The sequence below is a fragment of the Oncorhynchus gorbuscha genome, linkage group LG06, assembly GCF_021184085.1.
Source record: "Oncorhynchus gorbuscha isolate QuinsamMale2020 ecotype Even-year linkage group LG06, OgorEven_v1.0, whole genome shotgun sequence".
Classification (NCBI taxonomy): Eukaryota; Metazoa; Chordata; class Actinopteri; order Salmoniformes; family Salmonidae; genus Oncorhynchus; species Oncorhynchus gorbuscha.
Window position 1 is genome coordinate 76,711,285 of NC_060178.1, and position 21,391 is coordinate 76,732,675.

The window sequence follows — 21,391 nt, forward strand, 5'->3', positions numbered from 1 at the left end:
GATATGGAATGCACGATTCTTTCCTATATTCCCGCCGTGTGACATATAAAACACCAATGTTCAGCAGTGGTACAACACAACCTGAGGCTCTTTTTATTGTTCACTTGGGGATCCGATAACCCTCGGGCCAAAGTAACAACAAGAGAAAACTTTTCATTATACTCTTCCTTCCTTCACGCCTTTCGCCTTGACAAATACCTCCCCTTTCTTTCTGCCCCTCGTCCGTCTAATCCTCTAAGAGCCTCTCCTAACGCCCTGGAACTCAGAACTTTCTTTACAGTTTAATACTAGTTTAATTAACTTTGTCCAGACAGAGTGCATGATGGGGGGGAAACACGAAGAAGCAAAACAAGTCGCCCTTAAAAATCTTTAAAAATCAACCACCCCGCCTCTAATTTTGTATGCTAATCTCCTTTTTCACGCTGCCCCTCCTTAGGAGTGAGTGGTGAGTTGGGACAAAAACTGTTGGGAAAACTTGGTGGTGTTGCCTTCCTTCGCCGGGGGCTCGCCAGTGGCTTCCTGCTGGCTGTTTCATTCCTGGGCCCCCTCGGCCTCCTCGGCTCACCTATTTGGATCCTTTCTCTCCTCTAGGGCCTTCCTTTGCTCGATTTAACAATGAGCGTCGAGCTAATCAGCCCTCTCGGAAATGCGCCACTGCCGAGCTGCTTAATCCCCTCTCCTCCTCCACCGACTCAATGGACCTCCGCCTTCAAAAGGGCTTTGGGAAAAGGCTTTGCACAGATTCACACTGTTCCCTCAATACAAGTTAGTTCAAGTATTGTGCCCACAACAAGTGGGTATGATAAACAAATGCTTGCCAGGGTGGATACCCACCCACCACCCCACCTGTGGTAGCCTAAAGAGGGTGCCAGGGCCGGGGGCAGATAGTAGCGCATGGCAGGCAGACCCAGGGGCCTCCAGGGGCCCGACGGGGCCCTACAGATGAGATGAGACTTGAAAGAGGAGATTAAAAGCCCATTCGAGAGTAGAGGCAGTTCATTTCTGTACCCTCGTCTTTCTAGCCAATAAAGTGTCAAGGAAACACATCTTATTTATGAAATAATGATCAGAAACTCAGCCTGTTGGCTGGATCAAACTGGGGGTGGCCTGCTCTGCAGAGCAACTCTCTAATCACTAAGGCATATAACGAGAATGTTTGTGCAAGTCTCCCATCAAATCTAATTGTATTTGTCACATACACATATTTAGCAGATGTTGTTGTGAGTGTAGCGAAATGCGTGTCCATTGACATAAATACATGATTTTAAGGGAATGGCTCAGTTACACTCGCTGATCTGAAGTTAAGATTTGGCCCTCAGAGTCATCATCATTGTTATGGAGGTCCAGTACAAGGTCTGGATTGTGTTTATTAGGGCACTCAGTGGGAAATGTTGTAAATGGGTTGTGTTGTTAGGGTATGCTGCGGACAATGTATTCAAACGTTTTGCAACCGAAAGTGAAAATGATCCTTTCTTATTGGAAAAAAACAGGTAGTCCCTGTTTGTTTCAGTCCGCTTTCTTCCATTTGGTGCCTAATTAACACAGCCCTGCTGACAGCACACTGCCTGTGGAAGTGGAACTGTGCGAGGAATGAAAACCCCACACAGCAGCTGACCCAACCGAACACGTTTAGCAGTTTAACACCTCAACCGTCAGGTACACCTGTGACACCATCTACACAACATGTGTCAAACTCATTCCATTGAGGGCTGAGTGTTTACGGGTTTTCACTTCTTCCTTGTACTTGATTGATCAATTAAGGCCACTGATTAGTTAGGAACTCCCCACATGTGGTTGTCGAGGTCTTAATTGGACACAAGTAAATAAAAATACAGCAGACACTCTGCCCTCCATGGAATGAGTTTGACACCACTGTTCTACACCGTTCAGTCAGAAGCGATTGTGCTCGGGGGGGAAGAGATGAAAGAGGAGTGATTTAAAACAGTGGACTAATCCTGTTCTTCAAACAGGCTTGATCTGGTCAAAGATAATTCCATGCTTGATAAATCTGAACCTGGGGAGCCTTTAGTTTAGATCCTCTTGGTCTCCAGGTTCACACACACACACACACACACACACACGCACGCACGCACAGACACAATACACACGCTCGCACACAAAACAGACACACATGCACATATGCACGCACACACACACACACACAGACACACACGCATGCACAGACACAATACGCACGCTCACACGCAAGCACACACACACGTGCACACACATAGGCGCACACACATGACTCTGGTGTACTTCTGGACTAGGACCACCTCAGAGACGTAAAGCCTACAGCTGTAAAATAGTACTGCACTGGCTGACCCTCTCAACCTTGCTTCACACTGTACCTAATCATGTGCAGTGTTTGAACATGAGTCTGCTTCTATGGATGTCTATAGAAGAAATACTGTTGATACTGCATTAAGAAGTTAAGGAACTTTACGTGAAGCAATACATTATACATAGAAATGCTCAGGGAAACGTTCTATTGGGTGGTGTAACTTAAGTTGGGATATCATATGGCCATGGTTGGCTCTCTCTCTCTCTCTCTCTCTCTCTCTCTCTCTCTCTCTCTCTCTCTCTCTCTCTCTCTCTCTCTCTCTCTCTCTCTCTCTCTCTCACTCACTCACTCACTCACTCACTCACTCACTCACTCACTCACTCACTCACTCACTCACTCACTCACTCACTCACTCACTCACTCACTCACTCACTCACTCACTCACTCACTCACTCACTCTCTCACTCTCTCACTCTCTCACTCTCTCACTCTCTCACTCTCTCACTCACTCTCTCACTCTCTCACTCACTCTCTCACACGCATGCAAGCACACACACACACACACACACACACACACACACACACACACACACACACACACACACACACACACACACACACACACACACACACACACACACACACACACACACACACACACACACACACACACACACACACACACACACAGCTGTGTCTTACAGTTTTTTACAATCACTTTGGTATTAATTTCAGAACCTTGTGGTCATTTTTCAAAACTCTAGACCCAAAACTCAAAACGGTCATCACTTGTAACACAGGCTGTCCAATGTTCAAAACATTGCATTGTGCATTCGTATCTTTAAAGAAACCTTGCACTTGCAGGATCATTGGTTAAAATAACAAATGTATCATGAAATACCATAGGAACATTCATTTAGATCACCCACACACAAGATACTGATAGTTTTACTGTGTAGTTGTTCGTACAATCATTAAATATTGTTGTACTAAATATGTGACCCATGTTTCATTATGCTACTACACGTAAATACACCACTGTAAAAGGACTAATAGAGAGAATACTACAGACACAGTGGAATCATTGAACAAAATATGAAATTTATTGATGAAATACAATAAAATCACAACATACAGTGGAGAGAACAAGTATTTGATACACTGCCGATTTTGCAGGTTTTCCTACTTACAAAGCATGTAGAGGTCTGTCATTTTTATTATAGGTACACTTCAACTGTGAGAGACGGACTCTAAAACAAAAATCCAGAAAATCACATTGTATGATTTTTAAGTAATTAATTAGCATTTTATTGCATGAGATAAGTATTTGATACATCAGAGAAGCAGAACTTAATATTTGGTACAGAAACCTTTGTTTACAATTACAGAGATCATACGTTTCCTGTAGTTCTTGACCAGGTTTGCACACACTGCAACAGGGATTATGACCCACTCCTCCATATATACCTTCTCCAGATCCTTCAGGTTTCGGGGCTGTCGCTGGGCAATACAGACTTTCAGCTCCCTCCAAAGATTTTGATGATGATGAAATATTACAGCCATATGATGATGAAATATTACAGCCATAGATAATGTAGTCAGTCCAATTGGTTCATATTCCACGGTAATTGGTGTCAATGGATCTCGTTATCCTGAAACTTTCATGATCTAAAACATGGAATATTGTGTCAGTTTCCATAAAACTATGCATTAAGAGTAATGCAACAGTTACTTATCATTTTGAGCAGTTGTATCAATTTATAGTTAGATCATTGTAATATAATGAATAGACAGTTATCTCAGATGTAATGTGTGAATTGTATTTTGAAATGGTTGTATTTTGATGTTAAGTTGTGTCATTTTGAACAGGCGATTTTAGTTCAATGAACAAATGATCTTAGCTTTATGTGTATTGTATCCAAGCAATTGTAAAAAGTGTTAGTTGTGAAAAATTTGCATTTTGATCATTGGTTGTGAATTTTGTGTCTAGAGTTTTGAAAAATGACATCAAGGTTCCGAAATTAGTGCCAAAGTGATTGTAAAAACTGTATTATACTTGTGAGGACTTTTTGGGGACCAACAATTGATTCCCATCCAAACTTCTATTTTCCCTAACCCCTAACCCTTCTGGTACTCCCAAGTATAGTACAACATGTACACACACACACACACACACACACACACACACACACACACACACACACACACACACACACACACACACACACACACACACACACACACACACACACACACACACACACACACACACACACACACACACACACACACACACACACACACACACACACACACACACACACACACACACACCAACACCTATGTTTCAAATGCAGGACGCAGCGTGAAACATGGTTCACACACACAACAGATCTCCCTCCGGAAAGTGACACGACCTCTAACCTTGGGGCCTGAACTTCCGTCTCCTCTCCGTTCAATGCTCCGAGGGTCAGGGTGGGGGGGCTGGTCCTGCCAGGTCCAGTTTTCTCTGAGGTATGAGTCCGAGGTGGCGGAGAGGTAGAGGTGACACTGCCAAGGAAGAGGGAGCGATTAAAGATCCACTCTCTCTCACTGCCTGGAGGGTCAATCTATTCTGTAGTTCTGGTGTCACTGGAAGCGGAGGGACAGATAGAGAACAGAGACAGAGATGTCATGTGATCAGCAAACTGTCTTCCATGATGGTTTCAGATATTCCATGACAATAGCATTTTAATTAGGATTCATTCTAGAATGTATCTGTCTTGGAACTTCTGCTGGAAATCTGATTACAACGTGACAGGAAAAATTCTACAGTTTTGTTTAGTCAAACTATACCTAAAAAGATGAGTTAAACAAAACATTCCTTTAACATTGATCTGTAATGTCTTACGGCCGTTGTATCAGTCTCAATCGGATGAAGAATAACAGATAGATAACAGGACAAGAATGACTCTAATTCACTCAAGTGATGATACAAGCATGGAAAATAGGAAAATTAAATTTAATGCCTCCTGGAATCCCTAACTAATAGGATTGTAGGCTTAGTGGATCTGGACACACAACACCTAGAGGGGCCAGGGTCACTATGGATGTGTGTGAGAGAGAGAGAGCAAAGACAAACAGAGGAGAAGAGAGGCCAGGAGACAAGAGGGAGACCATCGAGGGATCCCATGAGAAGAATGGTTTAATAACTATTATTGCTACTACATTTTTCAGTTTCTGTTCTACTATTGTTGAGTTGAATATACAGTAAATTAGCCTTATAATAAAAAGTATTGTAATAAAAGCGATCTTGTAATATTAATATTACCCCCCCTCACCCCACACACACAGTAATGTTGCTGCTACAAATTGCATATCTATTCTAAATCAACTGATTTCCCCATCAGTTATCTACTGTCTGTCTGGCCGGGGAGTAGAGCGGAGCAGAATACTGTGGGGTATCAGCAGGATAGAGATGTGAGCCCCTGTCTCAACACAGCAGGGATGCCAGTCAATCCATTTACTGTGGAGATCTGTGGGGAGAATAGGAAGAGAATATGCATCAGAGGGATCAGCTCAGCTCCCTGCTCGGAGCAGGAAACACTGAGCATGGGAACACACCAGGAGGCCGTCATCAGTCCCGGGGCTTGAATGATGCTGATAGACGGACAATGAAGGAGAAGGAAAAGGAGAGGAGAGGAGAGAAAATGAGAAGAGAGGAGAAGAGATGAGAGGGGAGGAGATTATATAACTGCAAGATTTACAGTATAAAATATAAAATGTTATTTATGGCAAAATAATTATTAAACTCCCCAATCCCTAACTATAACAGAGTGGGCCTTTAAAGTGGTTGGTACAAATGGTACAGAAACTGTCCGACACACATACACGCACAGACGACACACAGACACACAGTTTTGGGTACTAACATATTACATGTAACAATGGTTATGTAATAAAATTACAAAAATGAAGTAGGCCTAACTATAATCAAACAAGATCACTATTGAAAAATGTCTAAGCAGATTAAAGTTACATTCAACATCGGATTACATATTGGATTACTCTTATATCAAGATGTGTGCTACAAGTGTTTGCCTTCAACACACAAAAATAGCATTTAAAAAAAACATAGTTGATCTGTTCAACCTTGCACAACACATACACAGAGAGATGGGCATGGATACATAATTGATGTTATTTCTACATCATTTCATGGGTGTCTCTCATTTCAAGATTTCAAGTGAATTTAATTCACCATTTTTTGGACCCACTGTGACTGTCTGTCAATAACCTGAGCAATATATTTTTTTCTGAGAGTTTTCATTCGAATCAAATAAGCTCAGCAAAAACAGAAACGATCCCTCACTGTCAACTGCATTTATTTTCAGCAAACTTAACATGTGTAAATATTTGTATGAACATAAGATTCAACAACTGAGACATAAACTGAAGAAGTTCCACAGACATGTGACTAACTAAATTTGAATAATGTGTCCCTGAACAAAGGGGGGATCAAAATCAAAAGTAACAGTCAGTATCTGGTGTGGCCACCAGCTGCATTAAGTACTGCAGTGCATCTCCTCCTCATGGACTGCACCAGATTCGCCAGTTCTTGCTGTGAGATGTTACCCCACTCTTCCACCAAGGCACCTGCAAGTTCCCAGACATTTCTGGGGGGAATGGCCCTAGATATCACCTTCCGATCCAACAGGTCCCAGATGTGCTCAATGGGATTGAGATCCGGGCTCTTTGCTGGCCATGGCAGAACATGTTGCCAGTGATGTCTGGTGAGGACCTGCCTTAAAACAGGCCTACAAGCCCTCAGTCCAGCCTCTCTCAGCCTATTGCGGACAGTCTGAGCACTGATGGAGGGATTGTGCATTCCTGGTGTAACTCGGGTAGTTGTTGTTGCCATCCTGTACCTGTACCGCAGGTGTGATGTTCGGATGTACCCCTATGCAGGTGTTGTTACATGTGGTCTGCCACTGCGAGGACGATCAGCTGTCCGTCCTGTCTCCCCGCCTCATGCCTCCTTGCAGCATGCCTAAGGCACGATCACCCAGATTAGCAGGGACCCTGGGCATCTTTCTTTTGGTGTTTTTCAGAGTCAGTAGAAAGGCCTCTTTAGTATCCTAAGTTTTCATAACTGTGACCTTAATTGCCTATCGTCTGTAAGCTCTTAGTGTCTTAACGACCGTTCCACAGGTGCATGTTCATTAATTGTTTATGGTTCATTATGATTCATTGAATACGCATGGGAAACAGTGTTTAAACCCTTTACAATGAAGATCTGTGAAGTTATTTGGATTTTTACGAATTATCTTTGAAAGACAGGGTCCTGAAAAAGGGACGTTTTTTGTTGTTGCTGAGTTTAGTACTCTGACGCCATCTGATGGATGTGTGCAAAGTTGCTCAATAGGAGTTCATAATTTAGTACACTAGATGTCGCGGTCCTCACATTCCAGGTAGGACACTTAGCTCGGTATTTCCCGTTGGGTTTTATGCAGCAACACTAGCTGGATCCTATCGACATTAAGACTTCCGGTTTTGGAATTTTGCCTTCAAAATAAAGGTCCCGGGTAACCACTGTGTTTATACGAAATCCAATCTTATTTTGCACATTTGCTTAGTGCATAGTGCATAAAATGATGTAAAGCCAAAAATATGTATAACTACATTGGGGGAAATCTAAACTAAATCACTACTTTACATAAGATACATAACATTATAAGGTTGAGCACATTGAGAAATGGTTGGAGCTTAAGTAGATAAATGTCAAGATCACAATAATAGCCTACTGGTAAAACATATTCAATTGTTATGTTTAAGTAAAGTCTTACTGTATTTTTGTTTAATTGCAAAGAATTGCACGGTACAGGAAAAACTATTGACTGTGTGTCCATTAAACCAGGATCAGTCTACTCATTAGAGTCCCTAAAATACAAATTAGAGGAGTTTGAAAAAGAAGCTAGGTCATATGAAGTGTTGCTGGACTTTTACTTTGGTCAAACATGTAGTGCCTGGACACTACATGGTACATAAATAGCACTGTAAAGGAAAAGTGATCAATTGTGTGTCCATAAAGCCAGGGTTCAGTCTGCTCACTTGAGTCCTTACAAAACCGGTGAGTTTGAACAAAAAGCTAAGTCATAGGAAGCTTTATGCTGACATTTGAACAATGAGACACATATCAGCACCGTGGACAGCTACACTTTTGGTATGTTATGTTGCCACTCTCAGCCTATCTCCAAATATGTGGCAAATATGTGGCCCAAAAGCATATTCGAATAGTCGAATAGTCCCCGCGATATGCAAATGTTCAGGGAAGTCAGGAACCAATACACGCAGTCAGTCAGGAAAGCAAAGGCCAGCTTTTTCAAGCAGAAATTTGCATCCTGTAGCTCTAACTCCAAAAAGTTCTGGGACACTGTAAAGTCCATGGAGAACAAGAGCACCTTCTCCCAGCTGCCCACTGCACTGAGGCTAGGTAACACCGTCACCACCGATAAATCCATGATAATCGAAAACTTCAACAAGCATTTCTCAACGGCTGGCCATGTCTTCCTCCTGGCTACTCCAACCTCGGCCAACAGCTCCGCCCCCCCCGCAGCTACTCGCCCAAGCCTCCCCAGCTTCTCCTTTACCCAAATCCAGATAGCAGATGTTCTGAAAGAGCTGCAAAACCTGGACCTGTACAAATCAGCTGGGCTTGACAATCTGGACCCTCTATTTCTGAAACTATCCGCTGCCATTGTCGCAACCCCTATTACCAGCCTGTTCAACCTCTCTTTCATATCGTCTGAGATCCCCAAGGACTGGAAAGCTGCTGCGGTCATCCCCCTCTTCAAAGGGGGAGACACCCTGGACCCAAACTGTTACAGACCCATATCCATCTCGCCCTGCCTATCTAAGGTCTTCGAAATTGCCAAGTCAACAAACAGATCACTGACCATCTCGAATCCCACCGTACCTTCTCCGCTGTGCAATCTGGTTTCCGAGTCGGTCATGGGTGCACCTCAGCCACGCTCAAGGTACTAAACGATATCATAACCACCATAGATAAAAGACAGTACTGTGCAGCCGTCTTCATCGACCTGGCTAAGGCTTTCGACTATGTCAATCACCATATTCTTATCGGCAGACTCAGTAGCCTCGGTTTTTCTAATGACTGCCTTGCCTGGTTCACCAACTACTTTACAGACAGAGTTCAGTGTGTCAAATCGGAGGGCATGTTGTCCGGTCCTCTGGCAGTCTCTATGGGGGTGCCACAGGGTTCAATTCTCGGGCCAACTCTTTTCTCTGTATATATCAATGATGTTGCTCTTGCTGCGGGCAATTCCCTTATCCACCTCTACGCAGACGACACCATTCTGTATACTTCTGGCCCTTCCTTGGATACTGTGCTATCTAACCTCCAAACGAGCTTCAATGCCATACAACACTCCTTCTGTGGCCTCCAAATGCTCTTAAACGCTAGTAAAACCAAATGCATGCTTTTCAACCGTTCGCTGCCCGCACCCGCCCGCCCGACTAGCATCACCACCCTGGACGGTTCCGACCTAGAATATGTGGTCAACTATAAATACCTAGATGTCTGGCTAGACTGTAAACTCTCCTTCCAGACTCATATTAAACATCTCCAATCCAAAATCAAATCTAGAATCGGCTTTCTATTTAGCAACAAAGACTCCTTCACTCACGCCGCCAAACTTACCCTAGTAAAACTGACTATCCTACCGATCTTCGACTTCGGCGATGTCATCTACAAAATAGCTTCCGATACTTTACTCAGCAAACTGGATGCAGTTTATCACAGTGCCATCTGTTTTGTTACTAAAGCACCTTATACCACCCACCACTGCGACCTGTATGCTCTAGTCGGCTGGCCCTCGCTACATATTCGTCGCCAGACCCACTGGCTCCAGGTCATCTACAAGTCCATGCTCGGTAAAGCTCCGCCTTATCTCAGTTCACTGGTCACGATGGCAACACCCACCCGTAGCACGCGCTCCAGCAGGTGTATCTAACTGATCATCCCTAAAGCCAACACCTCATTTGGCCACCTTTCCTTCCAGTTCTCTGCTACCTATGACTGGAACGAATTGCAAAAATCGTTGAAGTTGGAGACTTTTATCTCCCGCACCAACTTTAAACATCTGCTATCTGAGCAGCTAACCGATCGCTGCAGCTTTACACAGTCCATCGGTAAATAGCCCACCCAATTTACCTAACTCATCCCCATACTGTTTTTATTTATTTACTTTTCTGCTCTTTTGCACACCAGTATCTCTACCTGCACATGACCATCTGATCATTTATCACTCCAGTGTTAATCTGCTAAATTGTAATTATTCGCCTACCTCCTCATGCCTTTTGTACACAATGTCTACATGTATAGACTCTTTTTTTCTTTTTCCTTTTTTTTCTACTGTGTTATTGACTTGTTTATTGTTTACTCCATGTGTAACTCTGTGTTGCTGTCTGTTCACACTGCTATGCTTTATCTTGGCCAGGTCGCAGTTGTAAATGAGAACTTGTTCTCAACTAGCCTACCTGGTTAAATAAAGTTTAAATAAAATAAAATAAAAATATTCATGTGATTTTATAGTTTTGCCATTTTAAGACCACAAACTGGTAAAGAGAAAACCTTACTACCTGTCTCAAATAAACTGGGGTGGAAAATACTCAGCTGGGGTTCTACTAACCCCAATATGTTCTGTTTTTTTCAGGGTTCTACTAGCCCCAATATGTTATGTTTTTCATGGTTCTACAAGCCCCAATATGTTTCATTTTTTTAGGGTTCTACTAACCCCAATATGTTATGTTTTTCAGGGTTCTACTAACCCCAATATGTTATGTTTTTCATGGTTCTACAAGCCCCAATATGTTTTTTTAGGGTTCTACTAACCCCAATATGTTATGTTTTTCAGGGTTCTCCTTACCCCAATATGTTACGTTTTTCAGGGGGGCTGTGTCAAACAGCCTCCTGGTTATTACTCTGTCTTTCTTGTAATGCCCACATTTAATTATGCATGTTATATTAATTCTAATAAATGAATTGGCTGTTTTTGTGTGGAATATCAGTTGAAGAAACAAATCAAGTGAATACTTTTCATGTTGTTGCTTATCAATTCCATACACAACTTTCATGCAATCTTGTTAATGGAGGTGCCAAATACCAATAAGGAAAGGGAGATACCTAGGCAGTTGTACAACTGAATGCATCTTCCACATTTAACCCAACCCCTCTAAATCAGAGAGGTGCAGGGGGCTGCCTGAAATGACATCAGCACCTGGGAAACAGTGGGTTAACTGCCTTACCCAGGGGAAGAACACCAGATTTTTACCTTGTCACCTGGGGGATTCAAACCAGCAACCTTCCAGTTAGTGGCCCAACACTCCTACCTGCCAAGCTACCTGCTGCTCATTACTAGCAGGTGATTAGTTAAGAAGCCAACTGCTTCAAAGACACAATAAAAAACAATGATGGACTAGCATACCTGTATGACTGTGACACATTTATAAATTCTATTGCTAGTGACAATAAGGTGAAATGAATGCCCTGTGCGTCAGTATATTGTATATAAAAGTGGATCCTCATGATTGTATTATCCTTCCTTTTTTGGCCACTTAAGGCTAATAAAATACTTCAAATTGTAGGCTAACCAAGTCTCTCTCTCTCTCTCTTTCTCTCTCTCTCTCTCTCTCTCTCTCTCTCTCTCTCTCTCTCTCTCTCTCTCTCTCTCTCGACTTAAAGAAGAGTAAAGTTAAGGTGTCAAAAACCTCTTGCTGAATTTATCTGAACTAACATCTATCTGAATTTCTGTTGATGTCAACTTTGAAAGTGCTGAACGAATTGTCACTACACGTTTGCTTGCACTTGCTTATACTTAGAGCTAAGTGTTAATGATATATGAATAAACATTATGAATTTACTGAACATCAATGTAATAATGTTTGTGAATGGTTCAAAACTCAAAACTATTTTTTCAGTTTGTTATTATTGAAGGAGAATGTAGTTCTTATCAACTTTTCACAAATCCACAAGGAGTCAGTAGTAACCACATCTGTTAAAGCTCGTCATCAATATCAGCTGTGGTTTTAAAAAAGGCAGTAAATGAGGATTTAATGAACTGTTTCGCCTGCCAGACAAGGCTCTACTGATAGCCAGGTGTAGCGATGGTAAGGATTCACTCCATGGTGTGGAAAGGATAGCTCTGCTGTTGGAAAAGCTTTATGTAGGCCCTAATAGTTTATGGGCACTGTTTGTCACTGTTATAGTGCAATCAATGTATTGTTTAGTGTTGTGTTGTGGGAGGGTTGCCCCACCGTGATTTACATGCTAATATTGCATCTGATTATGAATAAATAGTCTGACACTTTCCTACTATTACGTGGGGGACTTTTATTTTTTAATTTCCGAAATTCTGTGAACCGGAAGTACTTTTTTTAGTGTTGCTGACGATACTTGTAGACTCGGCGTTTCTTCGATCAGAAAGGAAACAGACTAATTCTGTACAGCAATGTTTTGAGCACACACCTAGTATACGGCATAGTTCCCGTATATCGAGTTAAGGGAACATCTTTTGATAGTGGGCGAGGGGCAATCTTGGGTTCGGTACACGGGCATGGCAACAGTCGAGAATGATCCGAAGGCGAGCGAAGGCGGTGCCGCAGCATTCTCGAAGGTCCACAGTCCTATCTGGAGCGAATATCAACTTCGAAAGTATCCTTTCCAGACCAGACCGATACCCAGACTCTCTCACACGGATCCTAGAGCGGAGATGCTCATAAACAACGAGGTAAAGTGACAAGTCATGATAATTCATATACACTGTCAGTTTCCTGTTCGAGTCTGACAGCTAACTCGAACTGGAACCTAAAACCTCCAATTTGTATCCTGTATGTTGTGGTAAGGTACCCAAATGTCCTCCCAACTGAATCAGCTGGGCAAGCTAGTCCAACTAACTAACGTTAACTAGCTAAGCATATTTTAGCGATCCTCGCTAAATGAGCCATGTTATACAAGTCCCTATTATGGGTAAACCTTATTGGCGCAGGGTGTCAGCCTTTCACACTGGAGACCTGAGTTTGCTTCCCACGCCCTCCGTTAGTTACACTGGTGTCCGAAGTGGGATGGTACCGTGAGGTCATTTGAATGCATGGGTGGACGTGTGAAGGGGCTTAAAAGAAAGTCGAAGCATGGAAAATGTCCTTCCCGTTTGGAGGGGGCAGTGGAGCCAGCCTCACTATATGAGCCACGTTACAATTAATAGGGTTAATCGTATTGGCGCTATAATTTTCACGCCGGAGACCCGGGTTTGCTTCCTGTTCCCTCCCTTTGCTACAATATGTTGACAGTCACAGCGCTTTCCCCCCTCTGTTAACCCAGGTTTGTGCTGCATGGATTAAATATTATGCAAGAGAGACCCCCACCTGGTCTGGGTAATAGTGGACAAGTCCAGTGTTCTTCAAACTTGGCCCTGGGGTCCTACACAGAATGTGCAGTTCATGTACTGATTTATTAAGGCAGGGCTTGATGATCAGTTGATTAGGTGAAACGTGGATGGATATGAATCAGGGTTTCCGTTCTGAAAATGTGGGGCCGGACAACGTGATCGGTAAAATTTTAATTGACCGGCCATTTGAGAAATTTACCGGACGCTTATGCGTTGGGTGCGTAACCCATTTGGGAGTCTACCCATGGTGATCAGAATGACATAAATCACATTTAGATTATGGTAAGGCATTTTAACAGAACATGCAACTCATGTAATGAAGCAGCCAATAACACATAATTTTCAAACATTTGTCAAAATGCAATTAATTTGAAAACACCATTCTAAACAGCACACCTGATAGCGGTTCCATATGAGACAGAGATTAAACTTAGAAAGAGGAGGAATCTAAAGATGCAACAACTGGATAGGTTGCTAATATGACTAGGATTGTTCCCATGGCTTCTGGACAACAAAATAAAGTTTATATAGAAACCAAAAGAACAGGAGAGAAATGGCATATTATATAATTACTCCTGTCTGTACAGAACTAATTAAACCATTCAAAATACTTTGCCAGAAATCATCACAGCCACAGAGGATTTGAGAATAATTAGCTTTTTTTCTTCTTCTATGGATTGTTTAAAATCGCAAGCTCATAGACCAACAGAGTTACACATGAGATAAACAAAAGTACAGTCAATAATATAATAGAAAAATATATGTACAGTGTGTGCAAATGTAGTAAGATTAGGGAGGTAAGGCAATACATAGGCCACAGTGGCAAAATAATTACAATTTAGTAATTTAACACTGGAGTGATAATGTGCAGAAGATGAATGTGCAAGTAGAGATACTGGGGTGCAAAGGAGCAAAAAAAACAAAAGCAATATTGGGTTGAGGTAGTTGGGTGGGCTATTTACAGATGGGTTGTGTACAGGTGCAAGCTGCTCTGACAGCTGATATTTAAAGTTAGTGAGGGAGATATGAGATCCAGCTTCAGAGATGAAAAAAAAATGCAATTCAATCCAGTCATTGGCAGCAGAGTACTGGAAGGAAAGGTGGCCAAAGGAGGAGTTGGCTTTGGGGATGACCAGTGAAATATACCTGCTGGAGCGTGTGCTATGGATGTTTGCTGCTATGGTGACCAGTGAGCTGAGATACCTAGCTTTACCTAGCAAATACTTTTATAGATGACCTGGAGTCAGTGGGTTTGGCGATGAATATGACGCGAGGGCCAGCCAACGAGAGCATACAGGTCGCAGTGGTGGGTACTATATGAGAATTTGGTGACAAAACGGAAATATCTGTTATAGACTACACCCAATTTGCTTAGGGGTAGGGGTCCAGATTTTGCAGCCCTTTCAGAACATCAGCTATCTGGATTTGGGTGAAGGAAAAATGGGGAGGCTTGGGCAAGTTGCTGTGGGGGTTTCAGAGCTGTTGACCAGGGTAGGGGTAGCCAGGTGGAATGCATGGCCAGCCGTAGAAACATTTGATTATCGTAGATTTATCAGTGGTGACAGTGTTTCCTAGCCTCAGGGCAGTGGGTAGCTGGGAGGATGTGCTCTTATTCTCCACGGACTTTAGTGTACCAGAACAAATATATTCATAAACAATCCTACAATGTGATTTTCTGGATTTTTTTTGTCATTTTGTTTGTCATAGTTGAAGTGTACCTATGATGAAAATTACAAATTACAGGCCTCTCATCTTTTTAAGTGGGAGAACTTGCACAATTGGTGGCTGACTAAATACTTTTTTTGCCCCACTGTACAAGCTCTGAAGATAACTGGGGGGCAATTAATTCACATATGGTGTCCAGGGCACAGCTGGGGGCTGAGGTGGGTCTATAACAAGCAGCAACAGTGAGACTTATTTCTGGAAAGGTGGATTTTTAAAAGTAGAAGCTTGAACTGTTTGGGCACAGACCTGGATAGCCTGCAGAGTTCTGTCATGCCATCTTTGCAGTAGATTGCAACTCCACCCCCTTTGGCAGTTCTATCTTGTCGGAAAATGTTGTAGTTGGGGATGGAAATTTCAGAATTTGTGTTGGCCTTCCTAAGCCAGGATTCAGACACGGCTAGGACATCATGTGCCATGTAAAAAAGCTAACATTTAACTTCCTTGTTCAGAACATGAGAACATATGAAAAGCTGGTGGTTCCTTTTAACATGAGTCTTCAATATTCCCAGTTAATAAGTTTTAGGTTGTAGTTATTATAGGAATTTAAAGGACTATTTCTGTCTACACCATTTGGATTTCATATACCTTTGACTATTGGATGTTCTTATAGGCACTAGTATTGCCAGCCTAATCTCAGGAGTTGATAGACTTAAAGTCATAAACAGCGCTGTGATTCAAGCATTGCGAAGAGCTGCTGGCAAACACAGGAAAGTGCTATTTGTATTAATCCTTACTTGCCTACTGCTGCCCAACACCGCTGAGTCAGAATGCTCTATCAAACCATTGACTTAATTATAATATAATAAACACAGAAATACGAGCCTTAGGTCATTATATGGTTAAATCTGGAAAACTATCATTTCGAAAACAAAATGTTTATTCTTTCAGTGAAATACGGAACCTTTACGTATTTTATCAAACGGGTGGCAACCCTAAGTCTAATTAATTACTGTTTTTGTTAGGAAGAAATGGTTCACACAGTTCGCAACGAGCCAGGCAGCCCAAACTGCTGCATATACCCTGACTCTGCTTACACTGAACGCAAGAGAAGTGACACAATTTCCATAGTTAATATTGCCTGCTAACATGAATTTTTTTAACTCAATATGCAGGTTAAAAAAAATAAACTTGTGTATTGATTTTAAGAAAAGCGTTGATGTTTATGGTTAGGTACATTGGTGCTACGATTGTGCTTTTTTGCGAATGTGCTTTTGTTAAATCATCACCCGTTTGGCAAAGTAGGCTGTGATTCGATGATAAATTAACAGGCACCGCATTGATTATATGCAACGCAGGACAAGATTGTTAAACTTGTAATATAATCAACCATGTGTAGTTAACTAGTGATTATATTTAGATTGATTGTTTTTTTTATAAGATAAGTTTAATGCTAGCTAGCAACTTACCTTGGCTCCTTGCTGCAATCGCGTAATAGGTGGTCAGCCTGCCACGCAGTCTCCTCGTGGATTGCAATATAATCGGCCATAATCGGCGTCCAACAATGCCGATTACCGATTGTTATGAAAACTTGAGTTCGGCCCTAATTAATTGGCTGACCTCTAGTGAACATGCATGAAACCAAGGCTTTTACTGTTACAGAAGTCAACAAATTATAGCGTCTGGGGAATAGGACTGTAACTGGGGGCTACAGGGCCTAGGTTAATGATCCAAAACATAAAGCAAAATCTACAATGGAATGGTTAAAAAATAAACATATCCAGGTGTTAGAATGGCCAAGTCAAAGTCCAGACCTGAATCCAATCGAGAATCTGTGGAAAGAACTGAAAACTGCTGTTCACAAATGCTCTCCATCCAACCTCACTGAGCTCGAGCTGTTTTGCAAGGAGGAATGGGAAAAAACTTCAGTCTCTCGATGTGCAAAACTGATAGACATACCCCAAGCGACTTACAGCTGTAATCGCAGCAAAAGGTGGCGCTACAAAGTATTAACTTAAGCGGGCTGAATAATTTTGCACGCCCAATTTTTCAGTTTTTGATTTGTTAAAAAAGTTAGAAAAATGCAATAAATGTCGTTACACTTCATGATTGTGTCCCACTTGTTGTTGATTCTTCACAAAAAAATACAGTTTTATATCTTTGTTTGAAGCCTGAAATGTGGCAAAAGGTCGCAAAGTTCAAGGGGGCCGAATACTTTCGCAAGGCACTGTATATACGAAAAGACCGGCTATTTACACGGGATAAGACAAAGACACGTGTCCTACTGCTACGGCATCTTGGATCCAATTATTTTAATGATCTCCGCTGCCAAACAAAATCAAATTTGGTTTGTCTGAACCAAATCTGAACCAATCACAGACCTCTGTTTCACAAGTTTGGACATCAAATTATAGCACAGTAGAACTCAGTAGAGTGCAAAAAATACAGAACAATAGCGTAAAATACAGTTCAGTACAGACAAGTAAGGGTTTAGTTCAGTACATTCTAGTGTGGTCTACTGCAGGGCTTGACATTAACTTTTTTGGCTACTTGTCTTTTGGACTAGTGGGACAGATTTTTTTTTACTTGTCATTTAAAGCTCAAGCCACTTGTCCAAAAATAAAAAATACTCTGCAACACCATAGACCGAAAAGGTGACTAAAAATGTGCATCCGGAGGACACTGAGGCAATTCTGATCGGAGTAGCCGAATTGTTTGATATTGTGATTTATGTGTTATTAATTTTACTTGTCCGAATGGATAACTTAAATCTATGATCTACTTGTCTGACAATTAAAAAATAAATAATTTTTGCCCCGTGCAGGCGGACAAGAATTTTAATGTCGACCCCTGAACTGTGTACTGCACCAGCCCAACCTCACATTCAATTGCAGCCTGACTGTACTGAACTCTACTCCACTTTATTCTACTGTGAAGCACTGCCACAACACATCATATTTTACCACAAGCACTGCAGAATAAGCAAACTTCTTCCTCTACCTTTTCCTCCATCTGATAAGTCAAGTTTCTCCAAGAAGCTGTGCTTGGGAAGCTGTGAAGCCAGCTGTAGCCTATTGCATGATTGTTTGAGTAAGTTGATAAATGTGAAACAATGTTGTGTATGTTAACTATTGCCTCATGAAGTATATTAGTCTGTTATTAAATGTGTATACTGCTTTTCATTAAATCATGTATGGCTACAAATTGTGTGTATATACATTTTTTCATGTGGGCAGAATATATGTATGGCTACACAATTTGTATGTACATTCGTTCATATGATTAAATAAAGGCTGACAGCTAAAAACAACCAATATCTAGTTTCTACAATGTATTTTAGTTTTAAATAATATTTTCATTTGATCTAGTTTTTACACTATCCATTAACACCAACCGTTTGCTATAAAACCTTTCTTTATCAACAAAAAAAGCTTAGCAGAATACAAAAAATGATGGGGCAAAGACAAGTATGCCTAAAGCATTTATTTTCAATTAACCAAAAAATACAGATTAGGCTACATGACCATGCAGTGCCATGAAAACAAAAAAGTTCAGAAACACATTTTCCAAGAATGTGCTTAATGTTCTGGTTCAATAAGGATTTGAGTCATTGAAAGGGTTTAAGTGTTCATGTGCTCATTTTGGATTATTCACAACTGCAACTTGAGATTGTATGCAGGGTCAAAGCCAATTTATACTTGATCTGAAAATCTGATCAGTAGTGATGATTTGATTCATCCGGGGGCATGCTGTACGCCAAACAAATCTTGTAACAATGCGGAGGGCTTCATATAGCGCTGCATTGAGATGATGATTGACGGTAGGTGAGGCCTGTATAAACACAAACTCACTTCCTTGACAACAGCTCTGCGCTGATCTGATAAGCGCGAGACGTATGAATGCTCTGACTTCTGCAGAGGCTGTATCCCCGTAAATGCTGCACAGCCAATGCAGAAGTCAGATTGACCATGCAGTGCCTTTTAAGACTCCAGCTGTTCAGTTGTGGTGTTCCCCTGAACCAGTGACTTCAGATCCTTCTGTTGCTTGCGGTAGCGGGGTCTTTGCTGTGGTGGAGAAACGCCAGCAAGTTGCTGCTCCATTCTCATTTCACTTCTTTGCTGCTGTCATTGCAATGCCTTGATGAACTTCCAATTGGTGGGGGTGGGTAGCACCTAGATTTGCCAAAAATGTTCCATGCCAGTCCTCCACTCTGTTGTTGGTCTTCGCCAAGTCTTGCAGGACAGCATCTTAGCAGTTCCATAATTCTGGAAAAAAAAAGATAAAGCGGATTAGCAACCATGTTATTGGCCTTGGGCATGCTGTCATCAATAATAACAATAATAGTCATTTGTGTTAAACAAGATATACGGTACCTATGGGGAACATTGGCTTTCTTCCATTGCGTCCATCCTTCTCCCAACCCATGTTGCCTGAAAGTGCAGTACCAGTCAAAAGATTTGTACCAATATAGAGGGATAGGCCAACAAATGATATACAAGTACCAGTCAAAAGTTTGGACACACCTACTCATTCAAGAGTTTCTTTATTTTGACTATTTTCTGCATTGTATAATGTGTTATTTCAAAACTATGAAATAACACATGGAATCGTGAGGATAATGTCAAGCCTTTGAAATTGCAGCCCAAATAAATGCTTCAGAGTTCAAGTAACAGACACATCTCAACATCAACTGTTCATAGGAGACTGCGTGAAATCAGGCCTTCATGGTCGAATTGCTGCAAAGAACCACTTCTAATGGACATCAATAATAAGAAGTGACTTGCGTGGGCCAAGAAACACGAGCTGGTCTCATTTGGTCTGAGTCCAAATTTGATTTTTGGTTCCAACTGCCGTGTCTTGTGAGACGCAGAGAAGGTGAACGGATGATCTCCAAATGTGTGGTTCCCACCGTGAAGCATGGAAGAGGGGGTGTGGAGGTGCTTTGCTGTTGGTGACGTATTTAGATTAAGGCACACTTAACCAGCATGGCTACCACAGTATTCTGCAGCAATACGCCATCCCATCTGGTTTGTGCTTAGTGGGACTATCATTTGTTTTTCAACAGGACAATGACCCAACACACCTTCAGGCTGTGTAAGGGCTATTTGACCAAGGAGAGTGATGGAGTGCTGCATCAGATAACCTGGCCTCCACAGTCACCTGACCTCAACCCAATTGAGATGGTTTGGGATGAGTTAGACTGCAGAGTGAAGGAAAAGCAGCCAACAAGTGCTCAGCATGTGTGTGAACTCCTTAAAGAACATTCCAGGTGTAGCTGGTTGAGAGGATGCCAAGAGTGTGCAAAGCTGTCAAGGCAAAGGATGGCTGTTTTTGAAGAATATAAAATATATATTGATTTGTTTATCACTTTTGGTTACTACATGATTCCATGTGTTATTTCATAGTTTTGATGTCTACAAATACATTTTAAAAACCATCAATGAGTCTGTGTTTCCAAACTTTTGACTGGTACTGTATGTCAGGAGCTCCTCCAGATGATGTTCCTGGCACTGAAAGAAAAGTGTATCCAGTGTAATTTGGAGATAACCACCATCATTGAGCGTTATACAAACCTCTGCATTCGAAAGCATAATATTCGGTGCACTTCCAGAAGGACTTATTTGTGGTCTGTCGTTTCCATCTGTAGGTGTAGCCTTCATGCCTTCGGGGCTCCCGAGTGGCGCAGCGGTCTAAGGCACTGCAGTCCCTGGTTCGAATTCAGGCTGCATCGAATCTGTCTGTCATTGGGAGTCCCATAAGGCGGTGTACAATTGGCCCAGCGTCGTCCTGGTTTGGCTGGGATAGGCCGTCAATGTAAATATTTGTAATAAAAAAATATATACATTTAATAAAAATGTGAAATTCCCCTGGTTACGAAAGTGGTGATGTCCCAGTTGCTTGTTCTGACCTCTAAGAATAATGAATGCAGAGGTTAGCAGTGCAGGGTCTTTTTAAGCAGAATATTATTATTATTATTATTATTATTGGCATATGAACGACT

At 41.8% G+C, this 21,391-nt stretch overlaps 1 protein-coding gene and 1 long non-coding RNA gene across 2 annotated transcripts in view; one reads left to right on the forward strand and one right to left on the reverse strand.

The window, feature by feature from the left end:
- Positions 1–12,735: 12,735 nt before the first annotated feature.
- The window catches only part of LOC124038347 (hypoxia-inducible factor 1-alpha inhibitor-like), a 32,981-nt gene continuing 24,325 nt past the window's right edge, over positions 12,736–21,391 (forward strand). Inside the window, exon 1 of the mRNA XM_046354120.1 lies at positions 12,736–13,071. Within this exon, the coding sequence (XP_046210076.1) occupies positions 12,898–13,071 (174 nt within the window). The 5' untranslated portion in view covers positions 12,736–12,897. The remainder of the gene's footprint in view (positions 13,072–21,391) is intronic.
- On the reverse strand, positions 18,865–21,300 carry LOC124038349. The gene is made up of 3 exons (XR_006839348.1): positions 20,964–21,300; positions 19,764–19,820; positions 18,865–19,655 (listed from the first exon to the last, which is right to left on the reverse strand). It is a non-coding gene; the product is annotated as an uncharacterized LOC124038349 (long non-coding RNA).